Source organism: Tinamus guttatus, unplaced genomic scaffold (genome assembly GCF_059628265.1).
Source record: "Tinamus guttatus ecotype Peru unplaced genomic scaffold, ASM5962826v1 Tinamus_guttatus_pri_ptg000209l, whole genome shotgun sequence".
NCBI lineage: Eukaryota > Metazoa > Chordata > Aves > Tinamiformes > Tinamidae > Tinamus > Tinamus guttatus.
This window is the reverse complement of record NW_028288743.1, coordinates 1,588,885-1,610,037: the sequence shown is the minus strand read 5'-3', so window position 1 is coordinate 1,610,037 and position 21,153 is coordinate 1,588,885. Positions and strand designations below refer to the sequence as shown.

The 21,153-nt window shown below is 40.7% G+C and overlaps 1 protein-coding gene across 2 annotated transcripts; it reads right to left on the bottom strand.

Annotated features, from left to right (window-relative positions):
• Window positions 1-245: 245 nt before the first annotated feature.
• On the bottom strand, window positions 246-11,904 carry HACD1 (3-hydroxyacyl-CoA dehydratase 1). 2 transcript variants are annotated; one of them, XM_088524327.1, is made up of 7 exons: window positions 11,657-11,904; window positions 7,747-7,864; window positions 6,402-6,420; window positions 6,232-6,320; window positions 3,447-3,568; window positions 1,081-1,259; window positions 246-452 (listed from the first exon to the last, which is right to left on the bottom strand). In XM_088524327.1, exons 1-7 carry the CDS (start codon window positions 11,782-11,784, stop codon window positions 370-372), a joined length of 738 nt encoding a protein of 245 aa, XP_088380453.1. In that variant the 5' UTR covers window positions 11,785-11,904; the 3' UTR covers window positions 246-369. The 2 variants fall into 2 exon arrangements, with proteins under 2 accessions (XP_088380453.1, XP_088380454.1); XM_088524328.1 differs by having other exon boundaries at window positions 6,232-6,314.
• Window positions 11,905-21,153: the final 9,249 nt, after the last annotated feature.

Genomic DNA, 21,153 nt, shown 5'->3' with positions numbered 1-21,153 from the left:
TGTTTTCCAGAAGATTCACTTTCAGAACAACTTGCTAGCTCTCCCTTTTTTAATGAAGGCTACAGATTTCATAATAAAAAGCACAATAGCCAACTATTCAGTCTCTTAAAGCTATTTGTAAAACTACTGAAAATAAGAAAATGATTTTGTCTAAAGAAATGAACAGTTAAAAATCAAAGATGAAGCCAAGAATGAAAACACAAGGCTGAAGATATGTTAAACTGTAAAAATAATACAATCCATGATATTTTATGCACAGTTGTTTATTCTTGTTCCATGTTTTAAAACTTGGACTCAGAAAAATCACAGGAAGTTTTGGGGTTTTACCCTCATTTTTCCATTAAAAGCACCATAGTTACAGGAGTTGATTCAATCGTCCTTTTCTACTATCACTTCTCCATAAAGCACCTTTCTTCTCTGCCGCAGCATGTGGAAGTAGAGTTGTGGAAATACTGGACCAAGGAAGAAAAGAAAAGAAGTTAGATGGAAATACACGTCTGCATACTGCTCAACAACACACTTGGATGAGACAAATTATAGTAAATCGTGAACACTGTTAAACGAGGACTGAGGTTTGTTCAGAAAGGGTTGGCAGTGGGCTGGGGGATTTCTGTGAAGGTGGAGTCTTGAAGAATTTTGCTACAAGTTTTTCCCAAGCACATTCAAACAGTGATTTTCAGAGGTGATATGTAAGTGTATATTAATAAGAAGCCAAATCTCTGGCTTGAAGGACAACTTGAAGGACAATTGCTTCCAAGCAGGAGAAGCATTAGAAATTCTCAATGAAACAATTAAAAGCCTTTTAGTATATGAGCAAAAAGTATTTTTTACTTAACTCTCTTCTTGGAAATGTTGTTAGCATTTTCACTGAAAAATTCCAGAAAACTTATGTTTTGAGACACATAACAGGATGGAAAAATTCAGTCTAAAAAATCAATATAAAGCAAAACTTTGAGCAACAGAAATCAGGCTTTTATAGCAGCAAATATTCGTCAATTTAGCCAGAGACTGTGTTCTCAAATCATATAGCTGACAGTTGTTTCCTACGCTGTTAGTGTTACAAAATTAAGTAATACTTACATGGTATATAGGAGATCATGACAGCAATAAGGAAGTAATAGTAGTCAAAAGAAACATTGTATTTGTTGGGAAGTCTCAGTGAAAACATTCCTGTTTTCTTCACATATGGTAAAGCAGCATATATAGTTAACAGTTCACCTGCAACTCCAACAGGATACAAAATGATAAAAAAGTTGTATCTGTGTTAAAAAAAAAAATCTTTGTCAGAAACACCATGAATTTAAATTTTCCTCTTGTAATTATTAGTGACACAGCAATAAATTACAGTAACTCCTGTAGCAAAAATAAGAACCACATCCTGAGCTGCACAATTACTTTGGATAGAGCTACTTCATTTGCAACTGCTGACACTTCCGTTCTTTTCTTCAAAAACAGAGAAACGTTAGGGTGCTTGTGTGCCTTTATAATAATAAAGGGTCAAAAATAATTCCATAAACTTGTAGTCTCCAATAATGTCCTTTTTATTAAATGTCCTTTTCATTATTTACTTGTCTTTGTCCTGTTGTCACTGACTGGATTGGATGCCAAACTTTGTCACGGGGCCCGCAGACTGGGTCAGCTATATCTATCACAATTTCTTTGAATATTGCGAAGATGTTGAGAAACATCTGGTTTTCCTTCTGCCATATGGGAAGTCAAAATAATACTGCATTAGCAGAAACAGAAATGTAAAATGAAAGAATGCGAGATGGCCATCAGTTAAAGTGTATGCATTTTAAAACAGGCAGAAAGTCTAAATCGTCTAAATCAAAGGCAAACCCAAGGCATTCAGTCTGAAGAAAAATTGTTTTGTATGCCATAGACCACATTCATGGTGGGGAGGAAAAAAAAAAAAAAAAAAAAAGTAATCGACAAGGTTTGCACTCCTCTTCTGCACAGGCCCAGGCAGGAGCAGCCTCAGGAGCTGTTCCCAAGGAGCAGCTCTCCTGAGCTTGTGCATGAAGCACAAGACGTGACCAAAAGAGATGGGCTTCAAAACTGCAGCAACCAAACACACAACCCCAGAGGACTCGATGGTCTCAGAGGGCTCCAGGGTCAGAGAGGAGATTAAATGAGATAAAAGGAAGCACCGATGCCATCACCTATACACAGATCAACTCTATGCAGTGGGGAAAAAAATATCTGAGCTAAAATTCTAACAATAGATGATACTTGTCCTATTATCTATGGACAGGCAAATCTTTCAAAATTACAAATTACAGATTAGAAAGGTCCAGCTTCTCAGGAGTGCTAAATTACACCCAGCTGTGCTTTTGGATTCTCCAAAAATCTTGATGGGAAATTTTGGAGTCTATGAAAAGAGAATTCATTTTCAAATGGTTTGTTTGTCCCCAATACATCCCTGCTGTGAAAATGTCAATTCTCCCCACTGCCCATATATGTATAAAAAAATCAAAACAAAACGAACAAAAACCCCAAAACTCTTCACTCAAGACACACTATCTTGATGGTAAAAGCATGCCAGACAATGTAGAACTTTCTGAACGCATTTCTCTCCCTGAAGCCTACGCAAAAAAAATGAAACAGGACCCCATTATTTTTAAGCTTACAGCGTAAACATGATCAAACCTGAGGTATTAGCAAAAAGAAAGAATGTACATAAATATCAGCCACATCAAAGAAGTGTGTTAGAAGCATCAGAACTGCATTATCTATAAAGCAAAAATAGAGCCAAATAAACAAACATAAACTTTTAAATAAATTATTATCTGCAAGTCTGTCTTCATGGGCATGTATTTTTCATAAAGTAACTATAGAAAATGAAATTTATCTAGTTAAGTCTCCTGTAATATACCAGATATAGATATATAATAGAAGCACCTTAAGTGTGCTTTTAAATCAAAGCAGTGTTGATAAGGAACACAATTCTTATGCAGGCTAAGCTGTGCCAATATTTAGTTTCCCTATGGGAATAATAGATTTACAGAATAGCTGATAAAGCAGAAGTTGTTATATAGCAATAATATGAATAAAGAATGGGAGACCATAACTCCCATCCTTTCAAAGACCTGAAGGGTATACAGACCTAAATAGATGCTTAACTTTGGGCATTGTATCCAAGGAGTCGTACTATACATTTTAAAAAATGACTCCAGAATTAAAAGAAAAAATATGAAAATAAATTAAAACTAAGTTCAAACCATAAGACATGAAAAGCAAAGGACAAATCACACCCAAAAGCTCAGCTAAAATATCTATAACATTTTAAATCAAATACCTATAACCCCAAACACAGAAAGCAACTAACTTGCACTCTGCCAACACATAACCAAAGCTCAAACATCTGCTCTCCTGCGTGTTAGCTCAGCATGCGTGAAACCAGCATGCATGGAACTATGAGAAACTGAAGTGCAAGACATCTCCACCTGGCCCATTTAATGAAGTGTGGCAAATGGTTGAGCAGGTTGAATGTGTAGAAGGAATATCGAGTAATCTCTGTCACAGTCCATACGACCAGAAAAAGAATAACGCTCTCCTCATTCTGGATCTGCAGAAGTATAAAGAACCAACACTTTCTTCATCCTTAAATTTCTTTTCTGTGCAAACTGCAACAGACTTCTATTTAAGATATGCAGAAAAGAACTAACATTTTGCAAAAAGAGAAAGTTTTGACACAAAAATTAAATCCTGAAGACATCACCATGTACAGTTTTTTTATCATATATATTAACATATAGGCACTTCAGAAACTCAACAATTTCTACCTGTTGTGAGAATAATGATATTTCACACCTATATTTGCACTTATTCCCACCTTTTCTTCTCTTTCTGCAATATCTACTTGTTTTCCTTTTTATTATTTTTGGTTGTTTTACTTTTTTTGCTCTTTCTTTTTCCCTCTAAAAATAGCAACACTATCTAAGATATGTTTTTACCCACTCTACTACTATTTTCTAGGCTCTTCTTCCTTTCTGTCTAGCTCATGGGCTGCTGTTGCTTTTTCCTCACCCTCTAATGCATGTCTCCAGGAAACTTTAGATACAAATGAAGTGTTTACTATAATCTGCAAAATGGAAGTGGGAACTATTAGCAGAATATCACATCTGGCAAATTGCAGGGCGCTGCAAGAGAGTTAAGCAACTGGAACAGAGCCAGATCACTAAATTAAGAGCAGCTGGTAGTCTAGGGGCTTTGGGTAAACTTATTCAACTGCCCTGTTTAAGATTAAAGTTTTGAGTCATTAAACTGCCTCATCTACCTGCTGTTTTAAAACATCAGCCCTTTCTCATTCCAAGTGAACAAACAAAAGAAAACTCCCCAACTACAAAGAAGGCACATGGAGATCAACTACAAACACTACCTTCTGAGAGGATTACAAAAAAGCCATTTTCTTTTCTTCAAGAGAGAGGAATTTTGTAATACATTTCCATGCCTGAAGACTGAAAAGCTCCGGGGATGTGTGTGAAATAAGAGTAACACAAGTTTTGTTAAAATGACCAAAAGGGGAAATCATTTTTTTAAATAAAATGCAATGAGGTGGAAAGACTTAATACATCTCAAACATGTTGAACACACACAATTTGAGAAGTAAGAAGAAAAGTAAGTGCTCATCAGCTCATAAAATCATGCCCTCAATGTGTCAAAGAAGGTGCGCTTTTAATGAAAGGATCTCACCAACAACAGTAAAATAAAAGGAGATATAAAAAGATCACAAAACTCACAAACAACAACAACTGAAGTGAAAAGACATCCAAATATATAAAGAAAAAAAAAGACAGAACTAGGCCATTCTTAGCCTCATGCAGATTAGAGGCAAACATTGGTAACTCAAACTTGGATTACTGTCACAGTGCTAAATCCAAGCAGGAGTGCTTTAGATAAGTATGCAAAGAATTGCTATTTGTTGCCTTGCAAATCTCTAGTCAAGGGAGAGATCTGGGTCTGGCTATTATCACTAACATGCTTCTAACCACCTAAAGTGACCCTGAACATTCATGCCTACTAAGCAGTAAGAGTGAAACACAATCAGACATACATTTAGATGTATTTTTTTTCTTGGACACAGTTTTACTACTGTACTAGAGATATAGAAAATGGAGATGACTGGATACAGTAAAGACTTAATCCACTACAGATAACAACACAATGGCAAAAAAACACTGCCATATTCCAGCACTCACATAAACATTCACTGCAAAAAAAAAATGTTATTCCTTGAGAGTTTCTTTTCATAAAAGCAAAAATGACAACCCTTAGCTTACCAAAGGGAAAAAAAAGTAAAGTTATGAAGTGCCTATTCCATGTTAAAAAATGATGGTAAAGGAAAAGATGAAGTGTAGAAAATGAATTATTTGTGAACTGAAATAAAAGGTATGAAATAAAGGGCATTGACATGGAGACAGATGCTATTTCCCAGGACCAGAAAGGCACATGCCATCTGCTGGTGAGACAGTTTAATGGCTCAGCATTTTAAGTTTACAGAAATAGAGCTGCACAGTCTCTAAAATCTATCATTTACCATGCCCTACACAGAAAGAAGACCTCAAAAACTGAACTGAGTTTCCTATCCACTAGTTGTAAGCACTCTTCTGTATACTTAATTCTATTAATGAGTCACTAAACTTGCAATAACCATCTACAGCCAAGTAAACACATTATTGTCACTTATAAGGGGCCTTAGTGTCACTATGACATGCTGGACAGCTTGACATTTTTTAATGAAAACAATGGAGTTTCAATGTCATCAAATTAACTTTAAAATCTTGAGAAGGGGCCTAACATAAGTTGTAAAATAGCCACCATATTTGTCCACAGGCATTTAACATAAAACATACTTCCATTTAGATTCATTCAATAGGTGCTAATTTAAGCTCTCGAAAGAGAAGAGGTGACAGTACTTGTCACCTGGTACACTTGTTGATGAATAAAAAAAAAAAATCGCTAGTCTTTAATTTGACATAGGCAGGCCACAGCTGACCCTATACCAAAGCTAATGCTGACAGACACCTAAGATCCAGGCTCAGTCTCCTGGAAAGAGGCAAATGGTAAATAAATTCAGTTCCGCAGCCCAATTGCAGGAACTGCACTTCAGTGTGTAAGTATCCTCTTGTGAACATGCTTTATGTTTTAATCTGCCTCTCTGATGTAATAAGAACTGTACTAATATCTTATCCTAGTAACAATTCAAACATAACTTGCTCACCCACTTACCTGTCTTATACTATGTGCAATGAACCACACCATGAAGATTCTTGAACTCACTTGGACCCCAGTCACAAGCACAGAGGTGTGAACTATTCCTTAAAAAGAGAAACATATTATTTCTGTTCCATGATTCATGTTTTAAACAGTTACATGAGAAACTAAAACAAAGGACTCACCAACTGCACAGTGGACTACCTGTAAACAAAAATAAGTTAAAGGTTACTGATTTACAGTATGTTACTATCTGCACTATAAACATGGGCTTTTTGATATTAAAATAAATCTCAGCTTAATTCTGATGCTGGACTGCTGGCTTTTACTTCATTTACTAACTTTACTAACATTTCAGCACACTTAAATGATATACACTTCAGAACCCTGCAGATAATTCTCTGATTAGCTTTATATCTGATTTGTGTGAACTCCATATAAGAAAGGGATTTATTTTCTTAATTATTTTTTACATATTAAGTATTCATATATCTAGAAATAATTTACTCTTCCAAATAGTAAGCTTTCCTTACTTTGCACCCTTTGGATGCTTACTATACAGCATCTTACCTAAGGAAGAATTTTACAGGACAATGTGGAGGGCACCATAAGGGATGCTAAATAAACAGCAATTTTTAAATATTTTGTAACTATTATAGATTATTTCATTATGACTATTTTGTGAATCAGAGTAATGAGACTTCATATCATTATTTTTTGACCAGGAAAGTTTAGCAAATAGAATGCCTTTCTTTTTTGGTGGATTCAGGTAGAATTACTTCTTGTGAAAGTTCAGAAGCACAAAAGCTTTTAAGTGGCTAGCCACAAAATTTTAAATAGTTCCTTGAACTACAAATGCTATAAGCAGGTCCAGAAGAAAAGTGTAAAACTAGACGGGCACTTTTTGTTGTGCTAGCGAAAGTTCCCAAAGTGATGAGCAGACTCAGTAGTTCCATATACCATACAGCGAGACCGCTCTAGTCTACAGCTGGCAAAACTTGTAGAATTTCAAGAATGTTTTAGACAATTTGCACAGCTTTTCCTGTTTCTGAACCATTCATGTTTAAGTAGATCATATGGGGCATGTGAATCCCATCTGGAAACACCCAGAAGTAGATGAGGCATAGGTAGTTAGTGGCCCAGGGTAAGGGATGAGGGGAAGGTATCATCATCTTTGGAGAAAGACAAGATGCTCACTAGGCTGGAGAGCTGATCCACTGACTTACAACTTCTGATGGACGTCTTTGGAGATTTCAGCTTTTGAGATCCACCACATAGCAATTCTTAAAGATTTTCAAAATGGAGTAATTCCCAGACAGTATTTGGTTTAAGGCAGTATTAGAGTTAAATCTGAAAAAAGTGTTTCAGCCCATCATCTTGCCCCCTCCTCCCACCCCCAACTTACTTAAATAAGGTTAAAAGGTCTGCAGTACTACTGTGATATTTTGATATTAAGTTTAGGTTACTAACATGTGTTTTGCCTATGATACACAACATTGAGCCAAGCAAACTGTAATGTTTAAAATTTACCTCAAGCAAAGCAAATGTCTGGAAAAATTTCAGCGTCTTTTGAACACTTCTGAATAAGCCTTTGTGTGTTCCTTTCTGCATATAAAACCGTGCCATGGCAATACCCAATACCAGCCACCTACGAGAGAGAGAGAGAGAATGGATAAGTTTAAAACCAGAATTCTAGAAATATCCACCCACCCTAAATAATTTAGTACAATATTTTCTACAAAGATGTTTGATTCTTCAGTTGTCAGTGTTCTCAGGGGATTATTCAAAATACCTTTAGTCATAAATATTATCTAATATTATGCAACCATTCCACTTACAGTCTCTCTGGAACCTGGAATATGTTAGAGAAGGATTTGGTTATCTTTAGATTAACTTGACTAAACCATCTAACCCAGGGGCTCTCAGACTTTTCCTAACAGCAACCACATTAAATAATTTTGTGCGCGTATTTTAGCTGGTTTTACTGTGAATTATTGTTTTATGAAAATATATGATTTCTTCAAAACAAAATAAAACACACAGCCCTAAAGTCATCACTTTGAATCTCAGGCCTCTCTGAGCACAGGACTAGAAGCGAGGCTCATCATCCTTACACTTTTCATGACTCCACAGCTCGCAGTGTTCAAACCTGACTAGTGATCCAAATGCCTGTGGTTGTGATCATCCAGGTCAAGTTATCGCTAGGATTCAGTCTTGCTTAGGAGTCATCTGCAAAAACTACACACTCTGAAGTGCTGAAAAAGGGGTGCTTCTAGAGGCAGAAATATTTAACCTGAAAACTGAATAACACTGTCAACTAGTCATCTTTCTACATAAATGACAGGAAAAAACAGTATCTTTTAACTGAACTGAAATTTGTGATCAAACTGGAATCTCAATCTGAAACTGAGACCAACATAATGAATTTCACACCCCAGCGCATCAGCAGCTGCTTCCATGTAACCAACCTGTGTTTATATAACTGAGATTTTCCATACGCTCCACTGTTAATGCAGAGGTATACCACAGCCTTAAAAAGCATCATGGTAGGAAGGTACCTTGATATTTTGGCCTTAAACAACAAAGCCTAAGCAAATACACAATTCCTCTAATATAGACATCTACTTATAAGCATAAGGGAAGCTATGGATGGGTATTTTGATCGATATCCTTGTCTGATAATATCTGGGCAGCAATGATTCAATCCTTTCATTATACAGAAAGCCATAGCAGGCACTTTGCACAGACACGTGAGCTCTGGCTAAGGAAGTTCCCAAGTGACAAAGCCCTGAGGTCTGAGAAAGAAAATGGGGGTGTTTCTTTAATATTCTTCTCTATGCATCAGCTACTGTCCGGCATTGGAGATGAGATACCAGAAAAAAAAAAAAGGGCATTTGGCTGGGCCTACTCTGCCAGAAGGATGTGAGATTTGCAGGGATGAGGACAGCTCCCCACTCCCCCCCACATGGCATGTGTTGCAGTTCCAGCCTCTAGCATCCTCTGCTCCCTTTACAATTCTTACACAGTCTGCTACTACTCAGTCACTTCACTTTGCCCATTCCAGCCCTTCATGAGAGTACCTGGAGCTGACAGGGAGTCAGGCTTCACCACACTGTAGGAATATCCTCCTCCTCCTTCTCTCTGCTTTAAATCTGTGAGTCTGGTGGTCTGACAAAGCTCCATACCTTGCCCCCACTAATATAATTTAGATTTTTTGACATATTTTAAATCTGTCTTTCCTCTGTAAAGCTGTGCTGCTTAACAGTAAAGTACTTGACAAGGGGAAGGTGAGCGGGTTATGTCTAGTCGGCAGCATGAATGGCGACAGCAACAGTTTCGTGCTAACAGTGGAGCAAGAAGTCGTAGACATCTAATCCAGCACCTCATTGTGTAAGGAAAGCGCTGCACAGTGCTACACTTAAAGCAAGGACTGCATATGTGATTTTCTTCAATGAATTATTATTTGAATACAATTTTCTGCCTTTTTATTTAGCTTCCAGTGACTTGGTGACTGCAATGACTTGAGAGTGTCCTTGTACTGAATATTGCAAATCATTAGGAAATGGAATACTTTGCATAATAAGGGTGAAGTTTCCAATGGGGATTTGCTGAAAGATTGGCTACTGATCTGTCATTTTAGTCTCTGAATGTATCCCTTAAACCTTTGTCAGAAAGGCAAAGACTGGTTGCTAAAATTCTATAAACCCTTTGCATTATTGCATAGTCTGGACAAATGGACAAAAATACTCTTCTTGCTATCCCATGTAATGACCCTGTTAGATATCTGTCTCTCTCTTTTTTTCTCTCTCTCTCTTATACAGTATCTGTTTGAGAAAAAAATAAGAATTTGCTCCTATCTCTTCTCTCTCTCTATCACATTAAATATGTAATTTTGCAAGTCTTAAGCACTCTTGACTACAATAGAAGATGAGGAGGAAGAAGTGGGAGAGGCTCAATCAGCACATAAGGTCAAAACTATAGTGATCCAATAATCTTTTGCATACATATAAAGGTCAGCGGCAAGAGTCAGTGTTCATTAACAAATTCACACGTCTGGAGCACATGGCAGGGAATTCTATGAGCTAATATTAATCTGCAAGCTGGAAAAAAAAATCAAATTGAGTAAAAGTACTTTTCAAAGTTGTTGCAATACACAAATAGATGTGTTCAAGGCACTAGTATCGATCCTAGAACTCCTGCTTCACCTCTAGCATATATTTTTGTGCTGCAGGATTCAAATAATGGAGGACTTCACCAAAGTAAGGTTGCTTTAATGATTACTTTCACGTTAGCAGTCAGAAAATTGTTTGCTCTTAGTTTTCTTTTAGCATTTGCAAATTAGCATTTTTTCTTTTTCCAGGTACAAGAGCTTGCCCTATAAACCTGCATGTTCCTTCCATTCCACATAAACCTTCTATTCCATGTAAATACCAGCTTTTCTCGAAATCATGCACTGTACAGCACTGAGCATTAGTTCACACAGCTCCCTTCCATTATCACAGGTTCTTTTTCCTTCGCTGACCACCCTGCCCACCTCTGAAGTGACAACCAGCACTGAAACGTGACCATGGACCACGTTCAATACCGGGAACCCCTATAATGCCACTGATTCGGCCGAGTTCTGCTTGCTTACACCCATAACTCACATCTCTTTTTTGGAAAAAAAAAATCCACCTGGTAGATTAGCAGTGATTTTACAGAGCCAGTTCACAGCTGCCCACGGGCATCACCCAGCAGCATCGCAGGGTACCGTGACCTCGGCGTGCAGTCACGACACGAGGAGATTGGGACCTTAAACTGCAACTTGGAAAGTTGAGAGGCAGGTGTAAGACCGTAATGAATACATTTGCGACTTGTCCAAGCCACAGAGCTCCTGAAAGCGAAACGGAGGCAGCTTCTCCCCCGCTCCAAACCCAACATGCAAAGCCACCTCCGAGCGCTCGGCGGGCCGCTCCGCGCCGCCACAGCGCGCCCGGCGCCGGCCACAAGCGCCCTCCGCCGGCGGCAGCTCCCGCTCAGGGGCGGCCGCTCAGGGGCGCCGCCCGCCCCGGGCCGCGCGGGAGGGCCGGGTCGGAGCCCGGGGCGCTCCGCGCCGGCGGACGGTTGCGCGCAGGGAGGGAGGCGGCCCGCGCGGTTCCCCCGCCCGGCATTCCTGGCCCGCGCTAAACTTAACCTCCCGGCGGGCCGGGGATGACGCGCTCGCTGCTGGCGACGCCGCCACCGTATTAGGAAATGCGAGGCCGGCGCGGGGAGCGCCCGCTGCCGCCGCTGCCCTGGCGCCCCCCGCCGCTGCCCCCGCGCCGGGCCGCCCCGCGGGGCCGCGTCCCGGCTCCGCGGCTCCTCCGGCCGCTCCGCGCCGGCCCCGGCTGCCACCCCGCGCTGGCAGCCCCCGCGCTGCCCGCGGCGCCGGCCGGGCTGCGCCGCCGCTGCCGCCGCTTACCCCGCGGTCATGGCGACGTTGTAGAAGATGAGCCAGGCCGTGGCCACGGCGCCCAGCCGCCTCTTCTTGACAGGCTCCTTCTCCTCCGCCGCGCCGCTGCCGCCCCCGTCCTCCTCGCTGGACGCCATGGCTCCCCCGCGGCCAGGGAGCGCGAGGCGCACGGCCGCGGGAGGAGGGGCTCCCGCCGCGGCGGGGCTCGGCCGCGCTGACAGCTGCGCCTCGCCGCTCTCTCAGCCCATCCGTCTTCACCGGGGGCCGCCGCCCGCGGCTCACATGGCGCCGCGCTCCTCCCTCCGGCGCGGGGGCTCCGCGGGTCACGGCGCGCGCGGGCGCTTCCCCCTCGGGCAGGCTGGGGCAGGGGAGGGCGCGGGAGAGGGGCCCTCGCGGCCAGCGCGTCCCCGCGAGCGCCAGGGGGGAGACGTTTCTTCCAGCGCTTGAGGGCGACCGCCTGATGGGCTGAAGGATGAGATTTGAATACGGCTCTTCTAAGCCCACTCCCCCCACACACATACTGGATGTTGGAACCTGAGCCCAAACCTGCACGGGGAGCGTTGTTCAGTTCGCCCCGGCAGCACTGGCTCTCGCAGCCACGGAGGTGACACCAGCCGTCTCCATGTGGCTCCAAGGGGACGCGGGCAGCCCTGCTCTTCCCTGCTTTGGGTTGTGTAGATGAACACTCGGGCTCCTCCTTCCCCTAGCCAGGTACAGCAACCACTACCTGTCGGCCCTCATCCCTGCGACATGGGCACACGGAGCGCAAAATTCCCAGAATGAGTCAGGAGGCATCTCTGAAACATCCTGGAAGATTTCAAGACTCCTGAGTCTACCTCCTCTGGCACAGGGGAACCATCCTGATGTATAAAACGTTCAGTGGTCCCAGAAGTTTCACCTCGTTAGGTCTTTGGATGGAGACAGTCTCAGTGTCAGCACGCCTCCCTCTCCAAGCCAAAGCACACCAGCAGATCTTCAGCTTTCAGCCACAAAATAACATACCCACCAGCACCAACAGGTCTATAATATGTGCGTGCAAAGTGAGTATTCGGCACTATGGCACTACGTATGTGCTAGTGGGACTGCGTAGGAAGTCCCATGTAGTATGCAAAAGGCACATCATGTCTTCAAGTAGCAATAAATCTAACCTACTTTGGGAACCCTATAGTTAAAACATCCAGACACAGGAATTGACACACAGGATTGAATGATCTGATTTAGTACCTACCTGTTGCCAATCTTGTACTTCAGCAAATACAAGGAAATCTGATCCGAAGTTTTAACTTAATGTAACAGTTACAGGGTGGGTTATCTTACTAATACTATTTTTGCAGCAAATTTCGTATCCATCTTTAAACCTTCCTAAGTTCTGGGTTTCAACAATACAGTACTGACATGGATATCACAAACTAATGCTTTTTGTGGGAAGTCTTCTTGTCTCACTTGAATTTGCCAACTTGTGACTTTATTAAATGCCTTTCTAAGCTTGCAGTTTGATACAAGATACTACCTGATCCAAACTCTCAATATTAGTTGTGATTCTTTATGCTTCTAACTATCCTTTTCCATTTGTTTCTGATAATTTTTCCAGAATAGATTTGAAGGAACAAGTTCTATTTGATTTTCATAGCAAGCTTTTTCTTTTCTTTTTTTTCTTCTTTTCAAATCCTTCTTTGGATGTTTTCCATGCATTTGTACTGAAACTTTTGAAATATGATAAGCAATGATTAATATGTTTTCATGAAAATTCTGTATCATTTTTCTTCCCATTACTGATTTTGAATACATAAATCTCCTGCAATGATGTCCAGGTTTGTCCTGATTTGATTTACGTAGTTAAGAATGCCTCAGTGAGGGTAAATAACCCAGTGTTTTTATTCTAATACTGTTCTCTTTTATGAACATACGATTTCTTTTACTCTCACACTACCTGGTCACCAAGTTGACTGGAGATTTCTGAAGCTCCTCATAATTTTTTCTGTATTTGAAGACACTAAACATTTTTGTGCTGTTTGCAAGTTTTGCCTTCTCACTGTTTATCTGTGTTTTCACACAGATCAGTGTCTCACTAATATACTAAGCACCAAATTTATCACAGAATTTTCATAAAAACATGACTGATTTCTTTTTCTTACAATAAAGAAATTCTTGCCCTTTCTTTCTCTCTCACATATTTTCATCCATGGAAACAGTTTTTCAGTAGCCTTTTGAAAATGTGTGCTACGTTAATAATTTTTATCTTTTGTTCTTTCATGTAATTACAGGTTTCAGGAATTGCAATGGGAACTGCAATATTGAAACCTCATTTCCTCTTCATAAGTTTTTTTATGGTTCTTTTTTATGCAGTTCTGTAAGCCTTCCATGTATACATTTGTGATTTATAGTCTGTAGTTTCTGAATCAGACAGAATCAAATCAGAATCAAATTACTAGATCATTTCTTTAAATTTGATAAAGTTGTCTTTTCTCAAAACATTTAGTACACTATCTGTGTTTAATTAGAAATATTACTATAGTGGCAAAAGTACTTCATCATCAGATTCTTTCAATTCAATGTCTTCATTAATATTTCAACCCTCCTAGCACCATCTGGCCCCCAAAAATCTCAAAATGATTCATGAGACAATTTTTGTCTATATGTAGAAATTAAAACAACAGTGCTAAAATGGCCTATACATTGCATTATCTAAGTAAATCAAATGATGACTGACATCAATTTAGCTGAAACTGGCTGTTGCTCAGATATGGACTGAGATCAAACTTCTTAATAAATTCTAAGACAGGTGGATCAGGCTCCATCGTATCATAGATGAACCCGTAGCTGTGTTTCATATTCATTCCCAGTTTACACAAGGTGTTCTCCTCCTGTATTCACTACAGTTCCAAACCATAAACATTCCTATACTGCTGCTACAGAAATGAACAGATTTCCTTGCCTTCTTCATTACTGATATTACCAATGTATATTTACATTATAACTTTTGTTATTGAACAAACAGATACACAGTATATTATCACCCTGAATGGGTTTTATTTCTGATTCATTTCAGGAATAAGAAGTGAATCTATGAAAAACATTTTCTCATGCACTGTTTTATAACAGTTCTGATTTACAAAATGTACTTATCCAAGATAGGGACATTCTGATGTAATGGAAAGTTGGCACACTCTGAAAATAATATATTTTATCAGCTTCGTTATCACAAGGGAAGGTCATCTACCATGAAATGCTGCACCAACTGCTTAGTACAGACCCTGCAGAATCACCTCTACAGAATTCTTAATCCCCAGATGATAACTTTATATCCTGAAGAAAGAGAAATTGTAAATCATTAACAACTGAAATTCTTCTTGTTCTTCTGGTCTGTGTTAACTTGATGTTCCCACCTCACTTAGCAAGAACAGTGTTGAGACAACAGACATATATAGTACTTGCTTACTATTTTAGGTTTGTGATATGAGGTGAGGTATTCAAGGGTGAATGCAAGTAAACAGTATTTAGGTATGTCTAAGTTGAGCAACATAGTGTTTTATCACTTTCGTGCACTCAACCAGGTATGTTCATCCATTATGTATTTACCACCGCAGATATGAGATAGGAGGTGCTTTCAAAAGACCCAACAGTGTAGTATGGATTGCATAAGTCTTGCAGGAAGAACTTGAAGATGTCTTTGTACATCAGGATGTCTTTGGTACATCTGAAGCTGTTGGAGTTGTACATTTTTATTGCAAAAAAAAAAAAATTCCTCCTAAGGCTGCACAGTTTAGTAGCATGTGGAGACAAACAGATATCACAAACATGGGCTGAAGTGGGAGTTTAGTATTCTTAATATAAAAATATTAAAAAAATGGTGTGAACTTTTAGCAGTCTTTGTATGATAAAAATCTAATATTTGAAAAATGCTAGTGTATTTATTTTATGGTCTGGAAAGCATCAGTTTGAGATGCCATTGGGTATTGTGCTATTTATCCCTTTTGGAAGCAAAAGTATAATCCAAACTGCGGTGTTATAGGACATAAATGTTAAAGTGACATGAATATCCTGTTCTCCTGAGATTGGTTTACTGAAATTTACTTATTGCCATTATAAGTTAAATGAGGTCTGTACAATAATTATTTTCTTTATGGGATATTTTGGACTATATCACTGTGTAACTTTCCCTGCATTTGAGTTGCACTGCAAGGCTTGAACTGATTGATGTACAGACCAGTCCTACAGCCTGATGTTTGGCAATAGGTACCCCATGCAAGCTGACTGTATCAAGAAATAAAGTCCACTCTAATGTTCTAACTATACAAATGCACATAAAAAATGCCTTAAGCATAAAAATAAATACCATTAATTTCATTGGCTCGTATGAGTAAAGTACACACAAAAGCGCACATGAAAATTAACTGTTGCTTGGCATAAGTAAATTTTTCATCCATTCCCTTCCCTGTAATACACAATAAACGAAATGTATTTTCTTAAATAAAGAAACTTTGCTACTTTGCTAATACATGAAAGTATTACCATACTCTGTTCTGTGTTTGGAAAAATCATGAAAATCATACTTTTTTTTTTCTGAGCTTACATGACACACAAATAATATTAGCAACACCTCCTGTAAATACTAGTCTCTACTGAGGAGACTGCTTCCATTGCTAGTTTCAGAGCACACCCAGTCTTTTCTGGCTCTTTAGTTGTATTTCAAGTACTTCAGTTCAAAAAGGCTCTTTCTGAGGGGAGCAGTCCCTGCTCTAACCCCCATTGCGGTCAGTCGAAACATTCCCAGTTGCTTTTGGTGGAAAAGAGCTGGAGGAGGAAAAGGTTGATTTTAACCTCATGTTTGGCTGAGATCTGGGGTGAGTTACGAGCAGAGGAGAGTGACTGTGTTGGGCTTAGCCACCCTGAGAGCAGGTGTTGGTACAGAACAAGCACCAGGACAGGTGCCTGCGCGTGGCAGCGTGAGTCAGTCAGCGCAGCTGCGCTGGGCCTGCATCCCTAGGGATTCCCCCTGGGAGGAACCAGGCACCCGGCGTCCCAGCAGCTTGGTCTGTCTTCCTTAGGGGTGTATTACAGTGCTCTGCCAAAGCTCAAGAAGAGAAATGTAATAGCTGTATTTTGTGTTGTTATGCAGAAAGGGAAACTTGTTACCCAGAATGACATAACAAAACGGCAATTTCAACATATGCCATTTTACTTTATGTCAGCTGGTTTACAAGCACTGTTTTGAAAATGGAAAAATTGAGGACAATGTCAACCTTAGAAATGTGTTTCTGGTATCTATACTTGCAAATATGAATTAGTGATTTGTTTGATGTATTTTTTTAATGTATTCTGGGCAAACTTAATAGTTTTACCAATTTTATTACTGGAATGCTTGGCTAGTTCTAAAACTACATGGCTTTGAGGAACTCCAGCTCCATATAATCCCGCTTGCATAATTCAAAAATAAGACGACCAAAAAGCAAAATTAACATAGTCTTAGCCTGATGTCTTGTGTAACACAGGTCACCAGACTCACTGAGTTGATATATTTAATATATTCACTTATATAATGAAACAAGTAAGAATAAGCAAGTAAGCCATGGAACTTAGGGACCTGCAAAATATTGGGACACTTAGTTGTAGCAAAACAGAAGTTGACCTTGAAGAGAAACCATTTAGAGATAGCTACAGTCAGTGCTTTAAACATCCACATGTTGCCTGTGATTGGGAGAGAACTGGCCTTAGTCATATCTGTGTATTACTATGCATTAAAGAATCTTCTCTGCCTTCCAAAACATCTTGTACTGGCACTGTCAAAGACAAGGACAGTCATTAAGTGGACTGCTGGCACTTTCTCCCTTCTGAAACTTCCTCTTTTGCTTTGATTTTCTTTTCTGCCTAGCTCCTAGTCCTAAAAGCAAGGTACACAGTAGACTGCAATGCAAATGCAGTTAAACATCAATGAGATGCACTGCTGTTGGTCCCCATGTCTGCCTCCTTGCTAGCAGTGGAGGGGCATGGGTCACTGTCCTTGGTAGTGTTCAAGAAATGCGTAGATGAGGCACTCAGGGAGATGGCTTAGCAAGCAGGGTGTCGAAGGGGTTACGGTTGGACATGTTGATCTTAAAGGTCTTTTCCAACCGTAATGATTCTATGATTCTGTGATCTTTGCAGCTCAGCCGTTAGCAAACTCAGGCTGCATTAAAACTCCGTTTGCACTGAAATAAATGGGGATGCCAAGTATATAGTCCTGCAGTGCTCTGGAACTCCAGTAGAACTTCCTTCCACGGAGATAACGTTTCTGCCCCCCTCTCAAAACTATGCTTGTCTAAAGCAGAGCTGAGTCAACAGAGACATTTTTAAAAATAGACTTAGAACTTCCCTAATAGACTGTAATTTGTAAATTATTGTTTCCAAGTGCCCTTTCCCACCAGAATGAGGGAAGCGATTTGGTGTATATTACTGGAATCAAGAACTAATCTTCTCACTAAACTATTGACATAATTAAAAAAGGGATTAAAATCTGAATTATATAAACACCCCCCCCTACCTATACACCAAAATGCTACATGATTTAGTAGAATGAAAATGAAAATTAGAGTTAAAAAAAAAATCGCTCAAGGTATCTTTGTAGTTTCCCAATTGCTTCATCAAAATTAGATAAATAATCAGTGGACCCACAGGGATATGTAATGACATTTGTTTTGATAACTTCTCAGATGACAGGTATTCATCTACAAAAAAATCCTGTTAGCTCATGTAGCCAGTCTTGCCAAAAAACAAACAAACAAAAAAGGAAGAAACTGGACTTCTTTTGCTACTTCTCATTTTAGAATCTTTCTGATTTGTCAGTGATGCTGTGCAGTCACCATTAGCAGTGTCCTCTGACCTTCGCTGTATTTAGAGTGATCCTTTTCAAAACCTTTCTAATTCTAATTAACAGTTAATAAACAAACTGTGAAAAATCCCCTAAATATACTTTAAAGTAAGTTCAAACTATTGAAAATACTGAAAAAAATGACTTTGCTACCTTTTAATTTTTACATAAAAATGTAACTTTTTCAAATATGCCTTGTATCACAACATTCCCTACAGAAATATCTTTACATTCAAAACCCAATTTTTAAGCAGTATTTTCTGATATAGCTACTACTGTCAGTGAATGTGACTAGACTGTGAATAGCCTGTGATGTGACTTGAATAGATATCGGGGGCAAATTATCTGATAGTGACTCATATTGAAATCAAATTTAGGACGTGTCATGTCTTTAGAACCCAGGAAGTGAGTAAGCTGTACTGGCAATTAGCTGAATGTATGCCTTTATCACACAGCAGTATCTGAACAACTGCACTGTGTAAAATACGAAATGTGCCAAAAGTGGATCCATCTGGATCAACCATCCGAGACTGTTTTATTTAGAGAAAAGTAATATCTATCCATCTATCTATCTATTAAAGCATTTTAAATTTGTTGTTTGGGGACAAGACCAAAGTCAGAAAACATTTACCAAAGATAGAATGATGAAAAAGAGCTATCTGAGCTCTTTTCAAGCTGGGCGTATAGGCTCCTCTGTGAAATCAACAGAGCCCGACTTTGCAGAAGGCATCTTTAGATACGTGTCTGAAATTGAAGAAATGAATCATTCCCGGGAAATGCCTGTTTTTGTTGACCTAATCCATGCTCCATGTGCTATCCCCAGGCAAGTGTTCCCACCTCTTCCCTTGCCAGGTACCTAGATATAAGGTGAGTCAAGTCAGGGAGATGAGCCAGTAGGGAACTTTTCTGCAGTGAGGTAGTTTTCTGCTGAATCAGCTAATTATGGAACCACAAATGAATTGGATCAAATTCCAAATCTAATATGAGAAATGTGGTGGCAGCACATAGTTTGTGGGCACAGGGAGGGTAGCACTGCTATATTCTGTATCAGCTGCAGTTGCACTGAATTAGATGCAATTTGAGACTGCACCCTTAGACAGGACTCCTTACTTTTAGATGGCTAAATTGGGCAGTGAGAGAAAATAGCAAAAACATTTTGAAGCATATTCAATAAATGAAGCTTGGCACACCTTTTTTAATATCATGCTAATTATACTACTCACACATGAAGTGGAAAAGCTGGTTTCAGTAGCCTTCTCTGTCTGAGAGGGCAAAACTCACTTCACAGAAGAGCTCTCGATCCGTCACCCTTGGCTGCTGCGTGACAGACTGCGGGAGCCATGGCCAGGGCAAAGAGGAAGGTGCAACACACTGCAGGGTACTCCAGGGAGTCTTGTACTCCACACCGGGGAAGTACAGAATGCATTCAAGAGAAAAAGAAAAGGGTTTCAGAAACAAACCACGGACCAAGACTAAAGAGCCTTACAATGCTCCCCGAGTCCTGACTGCCCTTCTCCTAACATTGAGTAACTCCTACTCCAACGCTGAGTAACCCTGAGTAGGTGCTTGCCTGGGGGTACAGCAGGTCTGGGAGCCTTTCTGGCTGGAAGGGGTCTAAATCCCAAGTTCTTGGCATCTTCAATGTTTGTTTGCTCTTACTACAGGACTACTGCATAAAAGCTGTGCCTGAAAATGAAGTTTCAAAACTTCATTTTGAAACCCACCAGAGGGAAGTGGTGAAAAAGATGGGGATAAAACAAGCTCTGGGAAGTTCCATCACGTGTCTTTTGTGAACATAAAGGGGGAAGATGAATCAGGGTGGAGGGCATGTAGCGTGTCCTCTGGGAGTAACTCACAAAGATCTTTAACTGAGACAGAATCCAAAAAGGGGGAATACAGGCTCTTTAAAGGGAGTCATTCTTAAGCAGCAGTTTGATGCTGAGCTGTATCAGCTGCTGAAAATAGTTGTTGTGGATAGGGAAAGCAGCAGAACTCTAGGTTGTGGAAAACTGGGGGAAAAAAAAGTGCCTAATGACTCTAGATCCTACTGGGAAGAGGCTGAGATGTTGATTTCATTTGGTGTGTCAAAAGTTTGCCTAATGCATGCAATTACATTCATTATTGAGCAGAATTATTGCTATTGATTTCAGCTAGTGTTTCTGCACTGCAGACACCCGCAGTGTCACTCCACTCCGGGCCTGCGTGATTCCCCAGCGTTGCCCTCGCAGAACCTCCTCTCTCTGCCCCTTCCCTTGCTCAGCAGCCCAACCTTTCTGCTCCACCTTCTGCCCACCTAGTCCCACGTTACCCCACCGCGAGGGGTTTTACGTGGCAGGAGCAGGGCGAGCACACCACGCTCTGTGACTCGGATACTGCCCGCGTGATGGGCCCTTCCCGGGGGGTGAAGACCCGCGCGGGGCTGAGCCGTTGAAAGCCCCGGGGAAGCCGCGCTCTGTAACCAACTGCCAGTGCCGCTAATCCCGGCGGGATCCGGCTGTGGCGGCCGCCCAGCAGCGGGTGTCCGCGCGCGGGGGGACGCTCTGGTGGCAGCCGCCGCCTCGCCCAGGCGCCAGGGCAGCGCGGCCGCCGGTAACGCGGCGATGGCGGCACCGAGGCCCGGCCCGCGGCGAGGCGGCTCCGCAGGCCCTGAGGGCGCCCC